Raw genomic sequence first — 27069 nt, forward strand, 5'->3', positions numbered from 1 at the left:
TACCTTTAAAATTTGTGATTTCCTGGTGAGTGGGAATATTGCATAAATAAGAAACTGTCACCTAATTCAATTTTTCCTTCTTATAGACAGCTGCCCATGATTAAAGAGTGGATGAGTAAATGAAAATGATCAAAACAATACCTCCAATCATTGAAAAGCATATTCTATCATTTGGGTACTTCATTTTGGTTCAGGTATCAGTTCAGTCCTTGGTTTTGATTCTCAGTTGATTTCCATGGACCAGAATTATACAACTTGCTTCTTTAAAATTCCTTCAAGAAAAATTAAATTTTTCTTCTGTTTAACCATGAAACTGTATTCAATGGTTCCTGGCTCAACCGCATATCAAGCGTATATCAAACTGTATATCAAGAATATAAAACAGCAAATGCACTTTGAATAACAAAACCAGACTTTGACATTAAAAATATTCATCTAATATATTTTTATTAATATTCTGAAATATGGTGACAAGATAAGTCCTTGGATTCTCTTTTGAAGGAAATAGGCTTTACCTAGAAAAACAGAATTTGAAGAACAGATGCATAACCAAGACCAAGACAAATTTAGTACACCTATAACTATTCCACTGTAATATATTTCCTTTGGAAGCAAGGTTGTTGGATAATTGAGGTAATGCTTTTCATGTTTTACTTAATTTTTTTGTGGTGAAAGTTGGGCAATTTGGAGTTAGGATATTGAAGGGTTTTTCAAAGTTTTAATCGATTTGCTGATATTCTGCTGCACCTATTCTGAGGGCCATCATATTTGCTACACTAAATTGCTTATATGAGCACAGTGTAGATTTAGGGATGAGGCTAGGGAAGTGAAAGCATCGAGGAATGCTGTGGGGCTATCGGTATATGGTAGATAAGCTGGAGGGACTGCTGCATAAATTTAGACCAATCAATTTCGTCGGGTTCGGGGATGGAGTATCCTGGGCTGATGTTGAAGTAAGAGATGGAAGGAAGACTATATGAGGTTGGGTCGTGTGGAATGGGATTGGCTGTGTGTGGAGATATAGTATAATCATCTTGGGGAGGGGTTGTATGATCGGAGGCTTCATAAGTATCAAATGTATCAAGGAAAATTGATGGAGGTTGAATATAGGAATAGGCAGAATTTCAAGATTGGGGGCAGAGAGTGGGGGAGGTGGGAAAATAGAAAGGAAAGCGATCATTTTTTCATGCAAGTACATGAGGAAATACAAAATGTATGCAGTTATTTTTAGCTTTTTAAAATGATAAAAAAAAACAGCTTATTATTCTTGAGGAAAACTGAAATTAACATATCCAAATAGTGTCTATGATTTAATCAATGCTATCCATCAATTTCATCACTGCTTACTGAAAGGACCACAAGGAAAGAAAGAATGTTTTATTTTTTTATTATCTTGTTCCCTGTCACACGTCACGATTTTTGGAATTGCTTATGTTTTTTATTAGGATACTACTTACTAAATCTGAGGAAATAGTAGTATAATCCCTCTATTCCCAGTAAAAGACCCTGAGGTAGGCTTTGATTAATTGTCAATTAATATAGGTCCTTTATGCTGCTCTAAAATAAATAAAACATCTCCTTATCCACCCAAATCACCCTCTTCGCAGAATAATTAATGTTCATATCAGAGGCTCTTAAATCTTTTTTGCTCCCCCACCAGCCCTATTAGGGTAAGAAAATTGCCTCAGAATCAATTATTATTACATCCACTCACACCAGAAAACTAAAATAACATGCTTTCTCCATACAAAATTAATACAGCAAGAGATAACTTCGCCAAAGGTCATTTTAAACAATGCTTAAAGGGAGCCTCAATAAAAACTAGCTTAAATATAGCAAAATGTGAAATATTACCATAAAAAAATCATGATAATCAAAACCACAGAAAAAACATTTGCTCGCAATATCCTATGAGATCATACATTAACTATAGGTTCAGAAACTTAAATTTGAGGTTAATGCATTCATGAATATTTAGACGGAGACCACAAATAATTATGTAAATGGTGGTAATTTAAATCTGAAACTTCACTGCATTAATATTAGTGATATTTTTGCAGTGAATGATACTCAGATATTTTTAGTCCAGATGCTATAATCTCAATAACTAGTGAAATCTTGCACTCAAAGCCAACTATTTACTGTATTAGGCACTTTTTCAACTGAGTAGGCAGTTGATAAAGGAAAACTATGAAAAAGAGATTTACTCTGGGGATAGGAGATTTCTTGGTAACAAACCTGGAAGCTAGACAGCAAGAAAAGCATCTTGTTTTGAAATAAGTTCAAGCATTTATCTTTTTCAAAGATATCACATCACAATCATCAAACAAAAAGTATTTCTTAAAATGAAACTGACTGGAGAATTGTTGACTCGGTACCAAATTTATGACAACAATTAGACACAGATACACCAGTTAACTGAAACGCATGATGAAGATTTCAGTGAATGAAAATGAATGGAGATGCACATTATGTATCAGAGGGGAAGATTGCTTCTTCAACAATCTAAAAAGTAGATAACCAACAGTAATTGAACCACTATGACAAAAACTGCACACATTATTTAAGTATGAAGTGAAGATAAGCAAACTTTTGATCAGAAAATTGTTTCAACAACACAGAACTATTAACGGTAATTATTTTAAGATTAATCAACAAATTGCATCAATGAAAAGGGAGGTTTCACTGCACTTTTATCACCACTCAAGTTTTCCATGGACTGACATTTAATTTACCTGAACTTTCCAAGGTTTCAGCTCATCATTTATATAACCTATGAATTTCAAATCATTCTGCTTCCTTGCTCATTTTAATTATAAAAAACTCATTAAAATTAGTATTCAGTAAAATTTACAATCATTATTCTCACTCTATTAATTTATATTTTTAGATATTATGGCAAAATTATAAAACCAAAAATTATTCTTTTATCAACAGTGAAACTTTTTCACAATGGACATTGGCACTAATTTTTAAAATTTCAGTACTTTGACATTATATAGGGATATTCACTTTTATATTAGCTCAGCGGTGTTGCACATGCAATTGGATATAAACAATCCAGAAACACTTGAAGCACAGAGGCAGAATTGAAAGTTTCATGAGACTTAGTAAATGTCTGTGAATTTTTGTCATATTTTGACCTTTGCTTTAGGATCGGAATAAAAGTTAGCCAGGGCCTCTAATAGAATGGACAGGAGCGTTTTGATAGAATGTGCCATTCTATCAAAACTCATTAAAGAAATTATTTTTGTCTCATTGTCAGCATCTTCCTAATATTTTTAAATTCTAATTTTTGAATAAGCCATATATTTTATAGTGAACAAGTAGTCCATTATACTTGTAAAACATTTTTGTATAAATAGGGAGAACAATAAAATGGAAAATAATTAACTAATTTTCTTTAAATCAATAAATGATAAAATTTGACATCACCTCTCCATTATCCCTTGGCTGATAAGGAGAAATTATTACTCCAGAAATGGTTGCAATCCAGTGCAAAAAACTTTTGCTATGAAAGACCACCAAATCATTATTAGCAGTGTTTTTCATTCAGGAAATTTGAACTATTTCAGACTGCCATTCAAACCTGATGGAATCATAATTACCTTATCAATAATCATTACAGGTCCTTTTTTCCCTAATTTATCCTTCAAATATCAGTGCACAGCCTACAGGGGTTCATTTCCATATTTTCTTCCAACTAGCCATTATTGCTAGTACAGAGGATGGAAAGTTATGCTATTTAATCACAAATAATTCAAGAAACAGTAGCAATGAAAAAGAAGTAGGGAATAATTAGATAGGAAAATGAAAAAAAATGCCTTTTCATAATAAGAAAAAAAACCCTTTCATTGATGACAAAATACAACAGCCTTAAAACATAATGCTCAATGCAAAAACTGAAAAAATAAAACATAACTTTGTTATCTACAATTCTTCTCTTGAATACATTGCTATTGAACATAATTAATTAACAAGTGTAGTGAAACGGATACATATATGAACATAAATGGGGCAATTTAATTGGCTTTATGACCTACTAAATATAATAACATAACATAATCCCACTCAATGGAAAAAAACTCCAATGATAGTATTTGCAATAATATTAGGGATATGTTTATATGAGAGGACATTCCCCAACTACAGGCGATGAAGAAAATTTAATGGGAAATATCTGTCTTGAAAATTTCCCTGAACACTTATATCATGTAATTAGTTAACTGATTGTGGAAGAAAATATAAATATTAATTAGTCTTTAAACTTCTCACAGTTAAATGATGCATTCAAGTTCAGACTTAGGGACTTATTGGCATGCAACATTATTGGAAAACCATAATACTTCATCTATCATTTCACCACACCCGCAACTACATTAAATGGCTGCCATTCTTAGCTGGATATGTAGTGAACAAAAGATTTTAGTTGAATTAAATATTTTTGTTTATGCTCAATCCTGCATTACAGGGATATATACACAGGGATGCAGACAGCAAACTAATAATTAATAATGGTAGCAAGATTTACACCCACATTCAGAAAACTTTATCACATACTTTGCGGCCAAAATTCACAAACTTTAGTCCACTGAACATTATATACAATATTTAATGATTTTGCAACATTTAACTCCTACATAAATTTCATCAGATCTCAAGGAAATGCACATCCAATCAAAATGTGGTAGCTTCACAGGTGAATGCTTATTATGAAATCTGGGCATGGTTAGTAGCAAAGATAATATGCCATTTTTTTGCTCACACACAAAAAGACCTCATGATTTTTTACTGGGCCACAACCAAAGTGGTTTACATAAATCTTAACTTTGACTACAAGGTCTACCATCGGTAAGGATAAATGATCTGGCCAGATTTAACAGTCTCACCAAAATTTTCTGATAGTAAAAATAAAAACGGTGCTCCCTCCACAAAATATACTGGTTACTTCATGCAACTTGATTAAACATTGAGACACAACATGGAAATGGATTCCTTACATTAATATAAGTGTAAGTGTCGTAAGTTTGCTAGCACACATACATTTTCGCATTATTGAGAGCAACTGATTGTTAAAAGTAGATGCCATATAATAATGGCTTGTGACAGACTTACGGGAATCTCATCTTTATTTTCTGTGGCCAGTGACAAGAGTTCGACTCTGCAAAACCAGGCTGTCATTTACAAGCAACTAGTAGTTGATTTCACAGACTACTAATGCATTCTTTGTATTTTATGCTCTACCAACCAATCAACACAGATTATGATAATATAACACCTGTAACACAGATAAGGTTCAAGAGCACCAGTGTACAAATTCATTGGCAAATCAAAATTGAATCAATGGAGAGGCATTTCAGCAGAACATTTTGTGCCTTATTTAAAAAGAAATTGGGCAAGAAAATAAAAGCATAATGTTCAAATATGCAATTTTCCCATAACACACACTTAATCATCTGATGTGTATTATTCATCTGAGAAAATTCCAAAACAACAGATATAAAATTAAATTTCATATTATTTTCCCAATATCTTTTGTTCCCAATTCAATCAACTAGTCTTTACAAGTCAAAGTATTCTGGAAATATAGATGCTACTAATTTACTTCAATCACACATGAAGCATCATAGATTTGTACTAAAATATACTTGATCAATACAGTTATTCCAAATATATTATCTTACATAATATGTTTATACACTCAATTTTTCTAGGTATTTATTAGCAAAGTTTAGAGAAAACACTTAATACAACAAAAGTATTGAGAGAAGAAGAGTGACAAATATTTACTTTACATAAGTAAATCTTCTTCATTTAGTTTAGTATGACCAGTAATTAAAGACTTGCGGCAAAGCCCCCAAAAATGATGAGGACGAAGCTGTTGGTTGCCTTCAGGTGCAACAGTAAACAACCATCCCATGTGTTGGGTGCAGCGTGAACATTCAACAATACTCCATGCATATCTGCGGAAACAAAATATTTTCAGATTATGAAAATGGAGCAGACAATTTGATTGCCCAAATAACCAGACCCATATTTTTGTCATTCATAGTATGTAACGTAATAATTTATTATTCACAGTTAGACCATTACCTACCACATGTAGGTGTTAGTTAAACCATAAACAAATTGTAAGGTAACATAATAATCTATAGTGAAACTGAATTGGAGCAATTCCTTGTGGTAACTTGTTTCGGTTAACATCCATCATATGACCAGATATATTTAGTACGCCTAAAGCAATAATATTTACTTCGTCCAATGATTTATACATACAAATGACAAGACAATTAGCATGTATTCTTCACAAAAAAACTAACAAAAATTGCAAGATGGAGTGCATGCATGAGGTAGATATTGAAGAAAAGCCACTCTTTTTCCATGAAAACGATCCTCAGTAAAAAAAATAGGAATTGCATCTACCAAAATGAGGCTGATTAAATATGAGAGACATTTGAGGCCAGGACTTTGTAGAATCCCATTTATGACGATAGGAAAGTAACACGAGACAGATTTGACATAGATCCACAAAAAAATTTATTTATTCTTCAACAAGTTTCACAACGCTCTTACATCTTAATGCTAAATCATTCCTGAAGATGCAATAGCAGAGTGGAACTAGTCAAAGGATTCATATATTTCCTGTTGAATGCTTAAGTCTGAATACTGCGTTGCTTTCCTATCATCGTGAAGATGATCTATCAAATAATGTACCTATTACCATTGGGCATACGCCTACCAAAGAATCTTGATTGAGGATAAAACCATTTGTGAAACTGGGCCACTTCACTTAAGAATGACTCCCTTTACTCCTGCTTCAATAATTCTCCAGTTCCTCAACAATTTTTACCTAGACGTTTATTCGCTCGTGCGAGAGTTGATCCACTGGGAGTGCGCAGGAAAAAATGGCCTGAGAAAATGTTTGGACCCACTGAAAATTGAGAAGAGAAGATGGGCCCATTTATTTTATGCTGCGGAAATGAAGCAGTAGTTCAGTTTTTAAATTCAAAATCCTAATTCCAAGATGCTTATCACAGGTCAATGGCAAACGACTTCGGGAACTAATACATGAGAGGAGCAAGAAAAAATACCCGTCTGTCTCTTAATCCCGCCCCAATGTCACTTCCCTTCCTGAAAAGTGTTGTCCGAGTGATAACTTGACCAATAGGGGGACCTACTTCAGCGTCAAAAATCCCTCTCAGTGAGGGCGCCAAACAGTTTAGCAGTTTAACTGTATATCATTTGAAATACTTTTTCTAACGTATTAAGATCTAAGAACTAAGAAGGAAAGAAAAATCCTGCGTCTTACCCTGGGAACCAAGAGTGTTCCGTGGAAGGAGGATGGGTCACCACTTTTAAACCCCTTGCTTTGGAGAGCGTTAAAGCCTCATGAACATAGCCCCCAGGATTCACATATGTTCCTTGAGGTCCAGCGACTGACATACAAAATGCATTCCTCTGATCAGCAATTTTTTGCCCACAATTGCAGCATTTAAGTCGGTGACACTAGAAAGAGATATTTTAATCAGCTTTACACAAAATCGCACATATATTTCTGAAATATTCTCATGCCTCTGGCCATAGAAAGCCGGGAAAAGGCATTACACATACCACATCATAATGTGGAAATTCTGCATTGGATATTCTCAATGAACTTATTAGCTTACCAAATATATAAAAGGCAAACATTGAAAATCTCATTCTGACCAAAATGAAGAAATGATACAAATAACATGAATGCAAGTCCAATTGGAAGTTGACATTTTTGTCAAGAACCCTTTTATGCATAGACTGCAAGAAACCCAAATCAAATCAGGTCAATTAAATGGCCAAAGAGATAGACAATATGGCATTTTTAAAGCAGAGACATTAATAACACCACTATCTTTAAATTATCACTCACCATAAGAAAAATTAAGACGCTGTAAGAACAAAATGATTTTAAAATACTGCCATCATTGTAAAATATCCTTACCATCTTTTTAGAAAATTTATAGGCAGCTAAAAGTAATCAACAAGGATTTCATAAAATTTTTCAACCACAGATTTATCAAGCAGTAGTATTTATGGGAGGCGACCGACAGCTAAAGTCATTTGTGCCATTAAGGATGGATAGGAAAGGGAGGGTGGAGAGAAACCCAGAGTCGGCATTTGCTTACTCTTGTCGAAAGGTGCCGTCCGTCGCATGGGACGGACGTCCCATGCGACGGACGTCATACTTAATCAGAGCTCTCCACAAAGCACCTCAAGTAGGGATTGGGACACCACTGAAAAATATTTGTTGCCTCCAGGATTTGAACCTAGCAGATTTATCCAGATCACCCATAAAATTCAATGAATTTTCAAAATTTTCCTAGTATTTCAGACTTACTGGATACCCTTATTTATGTTTGCAAAAAAAAATTATCGATATTATTTGAATAATATGGAATAACCACTCGTATACATTGAAAATAAGCATTTGAGTGGTGGTAACAAGTTGACCAAGAACTGGGCCACTGGTCTGAATGCTGCTGTTTATCTCAGATTATTTGATTACTCATCCCTCCATCAAAATTGGCAAACATAATCTTCAAAGATGCTCTAGGATCTAATGTAATTTTTATCACATTTTGTCAAATATAATTAAATCTTCACTTACCTTTTCTAAAATTCCCAGTTCCCACCTTAGTCGCTGAATCGCTGAGTTCATGCGAAGCAATTTGACCCTCTGGTTATCATCCAAAGGGAGATTCTGCACCACCCAAAAGGAAAGCTCTACAGGATCCTCAGACAAGCATGGAAAGGAATTATCCAACCCCTTATCTGAGCACTTGAACCCCATGGGTGACCTCACAAACAGCGACCTGTCCCTTTTCTTGCTCAAGTGCAACGACTTGAACTCCTGATGCATTCTCTTGACCAAGGTTTCCCCATCATACAGATTGTATATCCAGTCCGGCCAGGCTGTGAGTGCAGAGTCCTTCTTACGACACCACCTGCCATCAACAGGTGCTCGCCTGCTCAACCTCCTGACCTTTGGGTCTTCCTCAAAGGACTTCGAGTCACCTAACCTCCCCTTCAGGAATCCCATGCCCAACAAATGCTCCTTTATGGTAGTAGACTTCTGAGTTGCCGTATGTCCTTGAGCACCACTCTTCTCTTCCGTTTCAGTCATGATGGGGGTCGCTCCAACGGCAGAATTTCCTGTTTCTGTCAACACCTCCTTCTTCCTACCACCATCAAGCAAACTGGGACTCTGGGAATTGGAACTTTCTGATTCTGTGGCCTTGCTTCCCTCGGCCTCAACAACTTTATTTGTATCCACATGAAAAACTTGACCCTGCTGTTCAACAACTCTGACTGACTCAACCTCTTTGAACGGACTGCTCCCCACATTGTTTGGATCATAAAGACGCTTCACTTCACATATCTTTTCCCAGGATTCTGTATCATCACCCTTCCTCTTCTCCTTGATCAACGAGCAAATGCTGGCCACCAAATTGACTTGGTTTTCACCTTGATAGGGCCGCTTCAAGGCCTTATCTCTGAAGTTTTGGATTTTTGGGTTGGCAGGCAACTCATGCCTCCGGCGATCCAAGCAGGTTATGCGGCACTCATGGAGTGGATGAGGCAAAACGACTTCAGGTAGAATTTGCACTTTGGCTAAAAGATTTCTGTAATTAAATGTAAAGAAAATTCCAAATCAATTGATTACAAAGATAAATCCGTCATGCTCTCTTAAAAAATAAACAGCACAGATGGACATTTTGACAAAAAATAATGTACCTTGGTTAGGGCTGAACCTAATTAAACATTGGGGTTCAGTTTAAGAGAAAAATGCCCAGCAAGCAGACAACTTTATTCTTAAGATTATCAAGCATATTTATGAACACATACCCCTGATTAACAACAAACTGATTATAATTTGGGAGAGCAAAATTTAGCACCATGTATATATCATATTAAATTAGGTAGACATACATTCCCTTGCCACTTCCATTTCAATACTAATAATATGATGACAGTATACATAATTCACGGACAAATATAAAAATCCCTTAAAACATGGCAACACTTTGAAAATCATCCACAAATAATTTTAAATGTTTTCATGCATAATGCTGATATGAACATTATTAGATGAAGCACCTTTCAAAACTTCATTAATAGGTGAATATTATGTTTATCAATGGGATTGCATAATACTTTTTGATATTTGCAATTTAGATATGTAAAAATTTCTACAGGAAGAAATTTTTCTAAAAGAGAAATAGGAATGTGTGATTCTGACAATACTTGGCTGATTTCATCATTGAAAATATCATCTACTGTCGCAAGTATGCGACACAATATCCCTTCCCTGGCTCCTCCGAATACTCCAAATGACCAAAGACACAATGTTGCAAGTACGTGACTTGGTACTCCTTCCCTGGCTCTAAGTTGGGTGTAAAAGCCCTGGTCGTCGGGCGAAAAGCGGTCAGTTGGTTATCTGGTGGTGACCGGTAGGACACGATGCTTCAGCTGTGTTGCGCTTGTCGCGACAGCATGTCCTATTGCTGACTCAACTTCGGATGAGGGCCCTGCCTAGGTTACGTGCTTCGTGACCGCGTCCACCCTGCCTTATCCATTCCTTTCCAATGGACTAGAGTTCTGCCTAGGTTACGAGTTTCGTGACCATGTCCACCTTGCCTTATTCCCTTCTTTTCTGACGGATGGGGGCTCTGCCTTGGTTACAAGTTTCGTGATTGCGTCCACCCTGAAATACTCCCTTCCTTGCCGATGGACAAGTACTTAATCCATGTTACAGTGTCTGTGACAGTGTTCGCTGTTCCCGCACTCCTCGTTGGACCCTACCTTTGGACGAGGGCTCTGCCTGGGTTACGAGTCTCGTGGCCACGTCTAACTTGTCTTTACCCTGTCCCGGGTAATGTTCTGTCATTTTAATGTTGTCCGCACTCGCGTTGGTTTACCGAGGGTCTAGCCATCCATAAACTGCTTACACTTATGTAAATGGTGTAATATGACCGCTGTTGTATAATATACGATTGTTTTGGTAAGACTCGGCATATTTATTCTAACTTTCCCCGATACCCTTTGTGCCACACTAGACACAATACTCATATGTTTATAATATTTTATGATAAAATATACTAAATTTATAATTAATGCCAAGCAATAAAACATTTTAACCCTCCATAAAATTGTGTCCCTATCATTTTAACAGTTTTAAAACTAAATGACATGGTTGATACGTAACGCTATGCTGATGCATTAAAATATTTTTCGTTTAAAGTATATTGCACTTATATGTCGGTCTTAGTAGCAGAAGAGGTTTGTTTATAGTAAGTGTCATCTCCCACTACACTGCTGTTAAAGTTTCAGTCATATTCATCATGTGGTTTCATTTACATAGTTGATTGAAACATTTGTTTATTCAAAAAATGGAAGAAATGTATTTTGAGCAGTATTTAACAATTAAGTAAAGGATTTAAAATGCGATTGCACATTCACAAATTATGATCATTGTTTGGGACACATAGTGGAAGTGACTTCCCCGGCAATGGTTGACAAAATCCATGATACAGTTATGAATGACTGACAAATCATGGTTTAAGAAATAGTTGAGGCCACAGGCATTTCACAAGCGCAATGTTTTCAATTTTGCATGAAATATTGGGCGTGAAAAAAATTACAGCAGAATCATCTAGACTGATTACTAGCAAACAGGACAAATGATAAATGGAGAGTATAATAAGGGTAAGGTGTAAATTTCTCAGCCTGACATAGAGATGGCGTTCTTATCAGCAAAAATTTATGATTCCTGCCTGAGTGCACCTTATTAGTTCGTAAGACAAGTTTCAACTTGTCTCAAGTAGTTTGTTTACATGTATTGTTACAGTAATGTCTTTTGTGTTTTTAAATAAAATGGTAAAACTTGAATTGCGTGCAGTCATAAAATTCTTCTTTTTGGATGGATTATCTCCTTAGGAAATTCATCCTAAGTTGATAAAAGTGTATGGGATCTCTGCTCCTTCAATATTAACTGTTAAAAAGTGGATAGCTGGTTGCACATCCCTCGTAGATGACCCATGAGAAGGAAGGCCAAAAACCGTAGCCACACCGGAAACCATCGAAAATGTGTACGACATTGTGTTGGAAGATAGGCGAAAGAAGGTAAGTGAGATAGCAAGGCTGTGGGGATACCAGAAGAAAGGGTGCAAAACATCTTGCCCAAAGAATTAGGGATTTGAAAGCTCTGTGCAAGGTTGGGGCCACATTTGCAAACAAATGAAAATGATTTTCACAGCAATGTTTGGACCGATTCAAGAAGGAACTGACCAATTTTGTGCATCGATTTGCCACTATGGATGAGACATGGGTCCACAACTACATGTCAGACATAAAACAGCAGTCAAAGCAGTGGGTTCAGCGCCAAAGAAAGCGAAGTGGATTACATCTGCCAGAAAGATCATGGCCAGTGTGTTTTGGGGTGCAAAAGGGATCCTATTAATTGATTACCTTTATTAAGGCTGAACAATTACAGGCGAATATTACTCCAACCTTATTGACCAGCTGGATGTCAAAATTCACAAAAAGAGGCCTGGCTTGAAGAAGAAAAAAATAATCTTTCACCAGGACAACACACCTTCTCACTACAGTGTGAAGGTGCGTTGTCCTGGTGAAAGATTATTGCTCGGCCATCTCCCCAACTCTCCTGATTTTGCACCCTTGGACTTCCATCTGTTCCCAAACTAGAAAAAATTTGTTTCTGGGAAGGGCTTTGTATCCCATGAAGAAGTAGAGAGAGCCATAGATGGATATTTTCACAGCCTTCCAGGCTCTCACTTCTAGGAAGGAATACTGATGTTGGAGAAATGCTGGACCAAGTTTATTGAAACCAAGGGTGATTATGTCGAAAAATGAAATAATTTTTTAAATGAAAATTGCAGTCTTTCATTGTCAGGCCGAAAACTTTTCACCTTACCCTCATATATGTTGTTTTTACACCAGTTGAGCAAAGAAATCAAGAGAAAACATCCACATTTGGCGAAGAAAAAAATCATCTTCTATCAATGGGTGGACAATGGGTGCATACAGTGCAGTTTCATTGACAAAATTATGAAATTAGAGAGTTCATTATTTACCATATTCACCAGATTTGACCCCAGTGAATTTTTTTTATTTCCAAACTTGAAAAATGGCTTAGCAGAAAATGATTCACATTCGAACAAGGAGGTCATTCCTATCACAGATAACAATTTCGATGACCTTCCAAAATTATACCTTTTGGACGAGAAGTTGGAGAAATGCTGAGAAAAGTGTACCATCCTAAGAGGAATTATGTTGAAAAATAAAATAAATTCTACCCAGAATGTTTTACTATTTTTTCTAAGGATTTAGCAAATGACCCACACTATTATGCATTGAATGAAGGAAGTACTTTGTTACCATTTCCATTCTCTTGCCAATATATTCCTACGTCATTATAGCAGTGAGCAGAAATCCTCAAATCTCTTGCACAAAGCTAAAGTAATTCATTGGCACTCTTAAACATTTCCTTAATTCAGAAAAGGAATAACAATCTAATGTGCTGCCAATTCAAAACACTTGAACAGCCAACACAATCACTTTCTAGGCTTAAGTTTTAGTTTTCCCCAGGGCCTACACATGAAATAGCATAATGCCAAGTATGATCTGGTCTCATACCTAAAATGATCATTATTTTCATTATTAGGAATACCTGATTCATTTACCTATCATATTTCTCACTTTTCAAACATTTCAACTAGGTCCAAATTTTTTCCAGCTGGCACACTGGAATGCACTCCAGATAAACGATTGAAGTATCTAATTAACACAGGGAGTAATGTAGCTTTCTTACTCATAATATTATTTTTTTCTGTAAGCTGCAACTGTACATTTTTGATCCCAAATATAACTTTTTTAAATGATGAAATATCTATGTTATTTACCGCATTCTAGGCCATATTTAACTTATGTCTTGAAGAGAGGGGTGAAGCTCATTTGGGGCATAACTCTTCCACTATTTCATAGTCTTGCATATCAAAAGATTGAGACATCCTAGCTCATTTTAAATCTGCAATTACTTGGACCTATCTTCCAAAAAAATATTCCTTTCTATCTCAATCTAAAGTGTTACGAGGTAAGTAATTATGATTATTATTGGTCTTCTACCGGTTAAGTTAGGTTTTGGACGGACGCAACCTATACAACTGTACAAGAATACATTTACCTGTCTCTCCTGACAAAAAACACAACCTGACATCCAACAATAGTCAATTCTCTTCAATTCTGTGGACTTCTTTCCTCTCTTCATTCCGTCCAATATCCATATCTTTTTCCAGCCCCTTCCTAGTTTGCCTAACATTCTCCCTTCTACCAGTCTTCAACATCTCACTGCCAATTAATGTGCTTTACATTTATTTTTCTTGCCTCCTTATCATTTCTCCAAACAAACCCTTATTCCCCCCACCATGCCTCACACTTCATTTATTTTCTTTTCTATCCACTTCATCCATCTGCATCCCTCTTTCCAACTGCATTTCAAAAGATTCCAATCTACTTCCAATCTATGCATATCATCCTGCTTCAATGACCATGTTTCCGCACCATGCACTACTATGCTCCATATCAAAGTTTTGACGAAACTTTCTTGTCATCCTCACTCAAAGTCCCTGCCCTGTCATAAATTCCCTCTTCCATATGAAAATTGCTTTACGTCCCAACTACTTACATTGACCATTTTGGTCCAGAACACTTCCAAGATAGGAAGTATGGAGCGTCCCATGAAAGCAAATAATCATTAAAAATACACAATTTTACAGCATACCACAGCACCATGGCTCCTGGTTAATCACCAAAAAGTATTTAATAAAGAGGACAATACTTTGTAAAGGACTAATCAATAAGAAATTAAAATTATCTCACCCATCAACTTGTCGATGAATACTGAGTAGACGAAACCGCTGGCTGCCCTTGGCCTTCAGAGTAAATCCACAGAGCACCCTGTTCTCATCTGGTGTCATCATTGTGTCTCCTTCATCACCTTGAAATTCATAAATCTCAGCTGTGGTACCCACATCCCATAAGGGGTAGTCCTCATTTATTGGCCTCCTGGGCAGACTTCTGGAACTATTCCTTCGAATGGAAAGGAAGTACGCACTCCTCTCCTCATCTTCATCATCAGAATCATTCCTAAACATATCAAGAAGAATATGGCAAACTCGACTTTTTGATTGATCAATAAGATCAACCAACCAACCATAACCAACATAAACAAATAATATAGGATAACTTTGAATCCTTAACATAAAAAAATCAAATTAAATTTTCCAACTGAGTTCATACATCTATTGAATTGTCAAAGCTTTAAAATGATTAATCAATTATTAAAAATAAATGTTTCTATTTCTTGAAAAATTGGAGACCCTCCTTTAGGGATTAACCTTTTGTTCCAACAGAAGATTCACTACTGATCAGACTCATTTAATTATCCAAAGGTGACGATAAAAATGATCACATCACCCTTACATTCCCATCCTATCAATTCAGGGCTTGCAAATTCAATTAAAACATAAAATATTTAGGGAAGCATAGATAGGGTTCTTTAATTGCAATAGTTGAATCCTGGTGGGTGGAATGACTTCAACAACCAAATTGTTGGAAATTCTGTTTTTTTTTAACCATGTACTAGATGTAGCAAGAGGGATGATTTGAGGGATATATTTGGAAAAACAATAGTCAAATGAAACTTTGCGGGAGAAGGCATGCCTTTGGGCTAGAGTCTGAGAGGAATATGAACTGCAGTAAATGGTGGGGATGGCAGAGAATGTAGGGGTTTTGTCTACATTAAATGAGGGCCACCGGTTACACTGTCATAGGTATACGACCTTTTGAAATGCAGTTGCTCTGGGATGAAATTGCAAGTGGGCTGGTGAGAGTGAAAGGGGAGTGGATTAGAGTGCATGCATGCAATGCATCGCAGCCGGAGAGGGATATGACATGGGAACTTTGAAGGAGAGAGTTGTTCTTGGAGGGTGGTGAGGATATAGAATGTTGTGGAGGTTGAAGGGTCACCTGTAGGGAATATTGGGACATTTGTGAACAAGGGAGGAGAGTCTGGCAAGATTGGGATAGGGTCTTTTAGTAAGTAATTTTGTCAATTATGTATCACAGGAAAGAAGGTTGGGCAGAGGTTCTATGGTGCATGGGTTTTCAATTTGGGGCTTATCATGACTAAGGAAAAGGAAGGGATGATAAAGTGATAAAGAATTAAGGATAGGTAGCCATTGAGGGAGGCTTTGACGGTTTGTCAGGTTAGGCCCAGTGACAAGTTATTCTTGTGAAGGCAATGGGTATGGATCACAAGTGAATAGGGGTCACACCTTTAGTGTGTAGATAGTGGCAGCTATTGAAATGGAAATACAGATGGTGAGCTCGATAAAAACTGATTGTTTGAAACAAATCACTTCAGCATCAAAAAAACAATTATGGTGCAGGAAGTAAAGGAGATCGAAAGAGTGGACATGGAAATATGGATATTAATATGGAAATAGATTCGAGGTCAAAGATTTAGATTAAAACTATGTATCAATGAAACAGACCCACAGATATGGTACGAGTACCCAAGAGAAGAATAACTTTTCCTCCAGAATGACCGCAAACAAATTGCCTTAATAGGGTCCTATTGCCCATTGCAGTGCCTTTTATCCATAGGAATATTTGGTCTCTAATGGAAAGAGCATTTTTTTAAGCACAAAATATGTCAAATTGAGAAGGAGAAGAACAAAACCTCAAGATTGAGTGGCCTTTGCCTCCTTCATTTGACCCATTTGGCTAATAGATAAAATTTATCAATCAAATGGAATAACTAACATGATAATGTACAAAAAAAATATTTTTACCTTATAGCAACTATTCCAAAAGTTCTTCCACGCTGGAGAGCAACCCTGAGCATGGAAATGGCTTGAGGGTGAAACAAGGTCATTGGAAGAGTTTGCCCGGGTACCAATGCCATTGAGACGCCTGAGTAAGGTGGCAATATTGGGATTTGGCATATCTGACCCCGCGACCTATCGTATAAGCCATGTGTTGAAGTGCCAACGCCAGAATCCACGTCAGATGTCCCAGGATCACTTAACGGTGCTTCTGGTGCCTCAAGATCCATTAATGTGTGCCCACGAGCTTCTTGTAAATTACTCCCCAGGTACTGAAAATATTAAAATTCATGAGAACAATTGATAATTTTCTTGTTATTCAGGGTATTATCAACAATTTTTAGTTTTCATTTATATTATTCTTTATCATTCCTGGGTTTCAATATTTTAATTTGCAGGGATGGCTCTTTGATGCATTGCAATTCAAGATGGCGGGTCAAGGTGGCGAAAGTCGGTGTAGCTCCTGAGTGAAGGTTGTCGAACGACAACTTTCAACAGCAGGTTATCATCCTGCTTTCAAAGGAAATATTTGAGTATTCCGTAAATGTAATTCCCTACAAACATTTGGTAGATGAGCGCAATTTTGAATGCTCTGTGATGACTTTAATTATTAACAAATATTCTGTGACCCTTTGTTCTTTATACAGGTCACCCATGGGAAACTTCCCTTTGTTTTTAGACAAATTTGTCAGTCTTTTAGAAGTTACAATTGCTAGGAATCCCAATGGTATGATAATTATTACTCGTGACCTTAACATTGACATGTTGGCTAACACTACCGATAAAACTGAATTTTTGAATATTCTTCAATCTTATAACATGTGTGTACATAATAAGGAACCCACTCGCATAACTACACATTCTTCTACCTCACTTGATGTTCTCATTTCTAATTTAGATGGTAATGAAGTAACTACTAGGACAATCCCCTCACATCTTTCTGACCATTATCCCATTGTGGCTACTTTTCTAATGAATGCTAACATTCCTTTGGAGGTTTATCCCACTCGACCTTTCAATAGCTCTAACATTCATCATTTTATGAATCCCTTGTGGCTTGAGGAGTGGCACAATAGGTATAACACTGCCTCTTTTGATGAAAGCTTTGATGATTTTTATACTAAATTTCTACACTACTTTAACATGTCATTTCCTGTTCAGTACAAAAAAAGAACCAAGTCTCCTAAGTGTAAACCTTGGATAAGTAATGAAATACGTTTCATGGCTCAGCATCTTAAACAGCTGGCCATTTCTAGTAAAACTAATTGCGAACTTAAGACTGAGTATGCAAAAAGGAAAAAGCATTACCGCCATATGCTACAGTCAGCTAAACATTGTTATAATGACCATAGGATAATTAACTCTGATAATAAATTAGAGAAATCTGGAAAATTATTAAAACCTCCAGAAATAAACCCAGGAAGCAGTCTCAAATTCAGATTAATGATTCATCAGGAATTATTATATCAGACTTTTCCAAACTTGCCTGTAACTTTGCTTATCGCTTTCAACCTTCTTCTATTGCTAAGCAGAGCAACTCTCCTAATTTAGAAGCCAATGCTGCCACCCACTCAAAGTCCCTACTTCTCTATCCCCTCACAAAATCTGAACTAAAAAAATATAGTGAAGACTAGGTACAAAACGAAGCTCTGGTTTTGATAGAATTCCCAGTTACATTATTGAGATTATCTATCGACTTCATTATGCAGCCTCTTAATTTTCTCTTGAATGAATCTTTCCGATTAGGAGTGTTTCCATCTCCTCTGAAGGTGTCAAAAGTCATTCCAGTTTATAAAAACAAGGGCGATAGACATGACATTAACTCTTACCATCCAATTTCTCTGCTGAACCAATTCAGCAAAATATTTGAGAATGAATTCTATGTTAGTTTAATTTCTTACCTAGAGGTTTCCTATCTCCTTTCACCATCTCAGCATGGTTTTGGGGAACATAAATCTACATCTTCTGCTAACCATCAGTTAATAACCCAGATTTTAATCGCCTTAGATAAAAAAATGAAAATTGCTGCAATGTTTTTCAATTTCTCGAAAGCTTTCGATTGTGTTGAACACCAATTACTTCTCAAGAAACTCCAAAGGATGGGTATTCGTGGCATACCAAATGCTTGGATTAAATCCCACCTGTTTGATAGAATACAACACATGGTTGTTTCAAAAAATGGTACATCTTTTGTTTCCCCAAGTAAGGTCCTTAATCGAGGTGTTCCCAAAGGCTCTGTTCTTGGGTCTGTCTTGTTTCTTTCTTATATAAATGACCTTGTTGATAGTTTTCAACATATAAACGGTGCTACCCCCTTGTTATATGCTGATGACAGCAACATTATTCTTGTATCACCTACTTTTGATGAATTGATAGTTAAGTGTAAACAGGTTAGTCACACCTTAGTCTCTTGGTGTCATAATAATTTCCTAGATTTGAATATAGAAAAGTCTCACCTAATATATTTTGCAAATAAAAATAAAGCAAGCAAAGTACTTTCTATTGAAGTTGATGGGAAGGTGATCCCACAGGTACCAAATACCAAATTTTTGGGTTTCCACATCAATTCTCAAAATGGCTCAAATCTCTTGGGATGAACACACAAGTACTTTAGCCAGTAAGTTAAACTTGGACTGCTTTTTAATAAGGTCCATTAGATCCACAGTTTCAGTGGCTGTTCTCTGTGCACTATACTATGGTGAATTTTATTCTCTCATAGCCTATAGTATCCTTCACTGGGGTTCTTCATCTAAGGCCTTAGCTATTTTCAGGGTCCAAAATAAGAGCCATTCGGCTAATGAATTTTGCAAAACACAATGCCCCTTGCTGTCCCCTGTTTAAAAAATTGAATGTATTGCTAGTGTATTTATATTTTTCATGTTTAGGTACTTACAAAAAGAAATCTGAGTATGTGGAAAATTGTGATATCCATAAATATTCTATAAGGCGTAATGAGCAGCTGCACATTTTATAAGTAGGAGGGCGGCTCAATAAGTACCCATGTTTGACAACAAAGGGCGTTCCTGAGGGAAGTTAATGTTATCATCGAGTGCTGCCATCTATCAAACGACAGTGAAACAAATTTCAGACTGATATAAAGGATAGTTTGAATTTGGCAGCCATTTGAGTAAGATGTGTTTCGTGATTTTCGCTAAGATGGAAAAAGAACAGTATCGTTCGGTAATTCGCTTTTTGTTTCTGGATGGGAAGAAATGCCAGGAAATAAAAGCAAAGTTGGATGCTATTTATGGGGACACTTTGCCATCTATGACAACAGTTAGATATTGGTTCAAAGAATTTAAATGTGGGCGAACATCTGTTTTTGATGAGGAGCGACCAGGATGCCCGGCAGACGTGGTTACCAAGGAAATCATTCAAAAATTCCACACCATGATTCTCGCTGATCGACGAACAAAAGTGCACACGAAGTAGCAGAGGCCGCGGGTAAGTTACCCGGAATGGCAATTAATATTTTACATGATAAGTTGGCGATGAAAAAATTGTCGGCCCAATGGGTGTCGCGATTGCTCACGGAGGACAACGAGCTGATCCAGCTGTCAACTTCGAAGCAGTGTTTGCAGCAATTTAAGCGAGATCCGAAGGAGTTTTTGCGTCGAGTTATCACTGTTGATGAAACCTGGATTCATCATTACACACCAGAAACTAAGCAACAATCAAAAAAAGGATTTCTCCTGGTGAATCTGCTCCAAAGAAGGCGGAGATGGTCCGATCGGCCGGAAAGGTCATGACGATGGTTGTTTGGGATACAAATGGTGTCATCCTCATGAATTTTTTAGAAAAAGGAAGAACGATCACTGGGAAATACTACAGTGAGTTATTGGACCGCTTTGACAAAAAATTGAAGGAGAAACTGCCGCAATTGGCGAAAAAGAAATTGCTGTTTCACCACGATAACGCTCCAACACATTCATCCGAAGTTGTCGCCACCAAAATGCATAAACTACGTTATGAATTGTTGCCGTACCCCCCCATATTCACCTGATCTGGCTCCCTGCGACTTTTTCTTATTCCCTAACATGAAGAAATGGCTCGCAGGAAAAAAAATTAGCCCAAACAAGGAAGCTATCGCCGAGACAGGCATATTTTGGAGAGTTCGACAAATCCTATTTTTTGGAGGGGTTAAAAACATGGCCGGCACATTGGGAGAAGTGTATCTTTCTAAAAGGGGACTTTGTTGAAAAACAAAAAAATGTTTTTGAAAAAATGGTTTCTTCATTTCTAACACGGGTACTTATTGAACCGCCCTTGTACGTACAAAAAATGTAGGTGCTGGCCCAAATTTTATGGGCCTTCAACTTTATCACAAACTCCCAGCTGAGATTAAGGCCCATAAAAGTGTGGCTACATTTAAAGTCAATCTACTAAGGTTCTTAAAATTAAAAATATTTTATTCAATTGCTGAATTTCCACCTAGCAAAGCCTGAGAACTTTGTAAGATCATCATGTGCCCAACACACAGGATCTCCATAATTGATGCTACAGATTTTGGTGTTTTATCATTAAACACACATTTAACTTAAGCATGAAAAAAGCACACCGGCTGAAAGATCAATTCACTAAGTTTTCTCAAATTTGGTGCTTAACTACAATTTTTACATTCTGCTCACTGGAAAGCACTACATTTGCCAGAACAGCAAAATGATTAACATTTTATTTGTGTGGCCTCATGAAAAGCTTCAGTCTCTTTTTCTTCTACACATTGACGATGCAAGAATTAGTCTACTTGGTCATGCTCGCTAAATGGATAATGCCAGAACTGAAGGAGGAGATTTCAAATGAGGTTTGTCAAGAAGATGGTGACCCTCTGCATTTTTATAATAAAGCGGTCATACCTGAATGAGCATCTTTCCAAGTTGGAATGGGTTGTATCTACGGAATAACGTCAGTATTTTTAAACTGAACTTTCAGCTGGTATGCATTTTATGAATCTTGCTTAAAGTAGTACTAAATAATGAAATAACATACGAATTATTTCTTCCACATATAACGTTTATTAAAACAACTTATATAACTTTATAAACATTTTACATGGATGAAATCCTAAATAGATAAAATATATTTATCGACACCATTTATGAACCATTCTGCTCACTGGAAAGCACTACATTTGCCAGAACAGCAAAATGATTAACATTTTATTTGTGTGGCCTCATGAAAAGCTTCAGTCTCTTTTTCTTCTACACATTGACGATGCAAGAATTAGTCTACTTGGTCATGCTCGCTAAATGGATAATGCCAGAACTGAAGGAGGAGATTTCAAATGAGGTTTGTCAAGAAGATGGTGACCCTCTGCATTTTTATAATAAAGCGGTCATACCTGAATGAGCATCTTTCCAAGTTGGAATGGGTTGTATCTACGGAATAACGTCAGTATTTTTAAACTGAACTTTCAGCTGGTATGCATTTTATGAATCTTGCTTAAAGTAGTACTAAATAATGAAATAACATACGAATTATTTCTTCCACATATAACGTTTATTAAAACAACTTATATAACTTTATAAACATTTTACATGGATGAAATCCTAAATAGATAAAATATATTTATCGACACCATTTATGAACCCCTTGTATTCAAGTCTTTAATGCATGTTTTCATAGTGGGAAGAGTTAATCAACAACTTAGGACCTGAGCACAGAAGTTTTATGTACATGCAAAATACTGATCAATACAGAAATTTTGGAGCACAAAAATCACTTTCCTAGACCAGGATTCTTGATTACCGGCAGAGTGCTTTCACCAATTTAGATAACGAGGAATTATTCTCTTACATTGTTATTTCTTGTGAAGGTGAATGACTTTTACACTGCAAAATTTCTGACTTCTAGTGCACCAAAGCATAAGACTAAACTTTACAGCAGGCATAATAAATTTTCAATATGATTTCAACAGATGGTTTCCGTTTGAGATGCTATCTTGAGATGCATTAATAAAAATCCAATTATTAGAGATAATTAATATACTCACGGAATGCTTCACTGGCAAACCAGGATCAAAATTAAATCCCTCAGCTTCCTCGTCACTTTCGAATTCATCGTCTGCTGCAGCTTCACTGCTTTCTGTCCTAAGGTTGTCAGCCAGAATGAGCTCATCCTCTGATTCATCTATTGCTTCTAAAACAATATAAATCAAAGTCAATGCCAGAGTGAAACCCGGCTCCAAATGGTATCCAACCGCTTTGTTTTCCCACTTCCTAACAGAAGGAGGGATCATTTATAAGCTTTTAATCAGTATTAAAATACCTGCTTGGTTCACTCAATATATTCAAATACACAAGTACATTCCAATTACCCAGGAAAAATCATAATAATAGGTTTGACATTAATTAAGAGTACTAACTAGAACTAAGGACTTGCATTTTCTATCGAGGCATTTCTGCAGGCATTAGTTTTCATACACAAAATAGAATATTCAAATCCAAAAATACTGAGAACTCAAATTCATTATGCTTGAGTTTATATTGATACATGTGCACAGATCCATTATTGCAAACAAAAATAAATATTTTTGCATTGTATAATTTGAAATACTCTGTCATACTTTGTACAGTGGCCTATGGGTAAGGCAAGTTTTCAGTTGGAGGTTAACATTAATAGAAGTTATGGGATGTTCACCTGTATTTTCTGCATAATATATCATTCTTTTCCTTCAGAAAGTCAAAAGCAGAGGCAGCGATTGTGAGGGACAAGAGAGCTAGTTGTGGTCTAATGGGAGCATTTTCAAACAAAGGTTAATTTTCCATAACCATACCAAAAGTGCCATGTTAGAATGCCACATTTTTATATCATGTGCTCCGCCAGAAGCACAACTTTGTAGTAAACTTAAGGTGGCACAGGGAGAGCAAGCGGCCACTTTACACCAACGTTACGTGTGGATTTCATATTCTTGCAAGCTTAGTTCAGGGTGAGTTCTGACTCCACAAACTAGAATCAATTTTCAGTTTCATTGCTTCATGAACATTAAAAATCCCTTGATTTCTGGATCAAAATTTAGTTATTTCAGATACAAGCCTATCACCCAGCATTTTTCTGACATTTCTTGTGCACAAAAAGTTTCAGCAAAAACCTGGAAGGTGCATGCAGGTTGAATTTTCTTGGGGGTATTTGTGGTCAACAGCTGGAAACAACTGAACCCACATTTCTTATCCTAACAAGACAAACTGACATCCTACACCAAGAGAAGCCCCTCTTCACCTCTGCATATTTCCTTCATTCCATCCAACATCCCTATCCTGTTCCTACCCCTTCCTTGTTTGCGTAACTTTCTTCACTCAAGTCAGTCTTCAACATCCCACTGCCAATCAATATACTTTTCATCCATTTTTCCGGTCTTCTTATGATTTCTTCCAACAATCCCCTCTCCTCCCCCACCCAGCCACACACTTCCTCATTTGTTTTCTTTTCTGTCCACTTCACCCTTCTCCATCCTCCTTTCCAACTGCATTTCAAAAGCCTCCAATCCAAGCATATCATCTTGTTTCAATGACCATGTTTCTGCACCATGCATTCCTACGCTGCATTTCAAAGGTTTGATGAGCCTTTTCTTAACATCCTTACCCAGTGTCCCTGTCATCAATTCTCTCCTCCTTTATAAAGCTACTTTGCCTTATGCAATTCTTCTTATATCCATTCTAATTAGGTAAATTGCCACACCTGCTCTAGTTTTTGCCCTCCTACATTAATGCTTATCTTATCCTTCCCCTTAGGTAGTAGGACTGTTATTTATCCCCACCAACTTATTTAATTTATATTCCCTTTCTATTTCACAATGAAGTAGTCAACCTTTGCAATCATCTCAATGAGGAACAAATGCTTTTCGGACTGCTACCTTCCGCCTAGCTCCTACTCCTTTACCTATCTGCCATGCCATCCTCAGGGCCTATGATGATTGCACCTCCCAGCATGGCTCTGGTGACCATCAGATGATTCAATCTCTTCTATCATGTAATAATGTACACTAGGGATAGAATTAGTGCAGTTGCTACCACACTGGCTTCCCTTTCCGAAGGCCCGGGCACGAATCTCGACGGGCAGCAGATTTTATAAGAGGTATCCTGAATTCTACTTGATTATTGCATAGAGAGCACCCCAATTGGAGTTGTTTTCTTTTAGCTGGAACTTTAAACTATTGAATCCTTGGCTTAATTTCGTTTAGAAAATCTCTATTTCTCTCCACCGTTTTCCTATTCTGTGAATGTTTTCCCTACAACAAATTACGGACCTATCGTAATATCATGTCTTCACGGATACCATATTTCCCAAAATATTCTTCGTCACACACCCCCTCTACACTTTTTCTCAAATCTTGCTTTCCTTTCCATTAAACCTTCCTCCCTATATACTCTTTTAAAACATTACCAGAAAATATAGCCCCGATTTACAAATAATTGTCTTGAAAGTTGCCTTCGCGCCATAGGATGAAATGATTTTATGCAATTACGACGGTGCCCATTATCATAAATGGAAAAACAAATTTCCATGGGTTTAAAAAATCTTATTGCCTCAAGGAATTAGAAACAAGTAGATTTCCAGACACCTTCATTAAACAATAGCTTCTTGATCAAATTCCGTTAAAATTAAAAACAAATGGGTTACTGTGATAAGTTTATTTGATAATTGTTACCAGGCCCAAAATAACAACAGATGAGCATAAAAAATAATGGTTGTGGGACCCTTAGGAAAAGTTAAAGATTCAAGGTAATCTGCAGTGACATTTTTGGCGTTTTCGAGCAAATATGATAAAATATAGGGAAATATTACATTACTAATTTACTTTACTGGGGCAATTTTTTAACAACTATTAAGATGATATTTTCCATCACTTTGACTGATCATCCAAAATGGCTGCGCAATTTCGCAATTAATTAATCTAACTTCTGAAAATGTATTCACCACTTAAGGATATTACTCTGAAAGCATAAAAAGGGGATTGCAAAGAAACAACACTGGCGGAATAATGACAATTAACCTTCAAATATGGGACAACAGTTGTCACCGGCTACAAGAACTCTAGACCCTACTTCATTCCAGTAAATGCTTCGGGTATTCTCAATAGTTTGAAATCATAAGAGATTAAGGCATTTACAAATTAAATGAATAAGTTCCCCAGATAGCTCTCTAACGATATTCAGAAAACCATAAAAATACAATGACAGTGAACTGGTTATCATTCAAATTGCATAACTGAAAATTACACATAAATCGTTGGAGACAATACCTGATCCAGAAATCCAATCATCCTCGTTACCCTCCATCATTAGAAGTTTTGTTTGTCAACATAAGCTTACAACATGAACGAACTAATAAGTTGTGTAATAAGCAGCGCGACTGTTTCTTGTATCGATCGTCAGAAATCTCCGAAATGGACACAAGTGGAACCCACGGAGACGAGAATAGTCTGAAACGTGGTACCATCTTAGTTTTAGCACGAGCCGTGTGAAAATCCGTGCCGCTGCAACTGCTATGACGTCAACCCGTCGAAGGCTTTCATCATCGTACCCGCGAATTATTGAAATCTGTCTGTGAAATCAAATTTATTAAATTTATGTGGTTCACCTAGATTTCATTATTCACGATCTATATATTTTTGTGCCCCCGTATCGCGATAGCATGCCTGTAATAGGGTAAATACACAGTTTTTATGAGCATCACATTAAGAATAATACAATAGTTTTTCCGAGTCCCAGAGGGAAAATAGATGTAAAATTATAAAAAAAGAATATATTGCACGTGTTAAAACACTTCCATGCAGAAGTTTTAAATGAATTTTCCGGTTAAATTAGGTTTTAAAGTTACGTTTTAAAGCCATAGTCTAATTTAAGTGGTAAAAGAACGTTTCTGTGGTTGGCCTCCTAATGCTGAATTGAGTCTTTTTTATGAAGTTTCATGTTCTATTTTAGTTTTCTATTTATTTCAGCTTTTGCGCTCTAAAACAAAAGTAATATATAACATAAAACGCAAGGGAAGGAAGTATAATATTAGAAAATAAAAATAAAAATGTGGCGCCCAGTTAGAATGGGGCCCAGTGCCCCACACCACTTGGCACCCCCAAATGCCAACAATGCTACTACTTTGACCATTTTGGTCCAAAACACTTCCATGATACGTA

General features: G+C 36.5%; 1 protein-coding gene across 2 annotated transcripts; it reads right to left on the reverse strand.

Moving 5' to 3' along the window:
* Positions 1-4592: 4592 nt before the first annotated feature.
* Positions 4593-26358, reverse strand: ohgt (E3 ubiquitin ligase component cereblon). Of its 2 annotated transcripts, XM_071594114.1 has the most exons (8): positions 26179-26358; positions 22930-23075; positions 16908-17212; positions 14932-15198; positions 8642-9656; positions 7310-7506; positions 6851-6931; positions 5926-5963 (listed from the first exon to the last, which is right to left on the reverse strand). In XM_071594114.1, the coding sequence occupies exons 1-7, from the start codon at positions 26216-26218 to the stop codon at positions 6859-6861; spliced, it is 2043 nt and encodes a 680-aa protein (XP_071450215.1). In that variant the 5' UTR covers positions 26219-26358; the 3' UTR covers positions 5926-5963; positions 6851-6858. The 2 variants fall into 2 exon arrangements, with proteins under 2 accessions (XP_071450214.1, XP_071450215.1); XM_071594113.1 differs by lacking the exon at positions 6851-6931 and having other exon boundaries at positions 4593-5963.
* Positions 26359-27069: the final 711 nt, after the last annotated feature.

This window comes from Hetaerina americana, unplaced genomic scaffold (genome assembly GCF_022747635.1).
Source record: "Hetaerina americana unplaced genomic scaffold, ioHetAmer1.1.p SCAF_6, whole genome shotgun sequence".
NCBI lineage: Eukaryota > Metazoa > Arthropoda > Insecta > Odonata > Calopterygidae > Hetaerina > Hetaerina americana.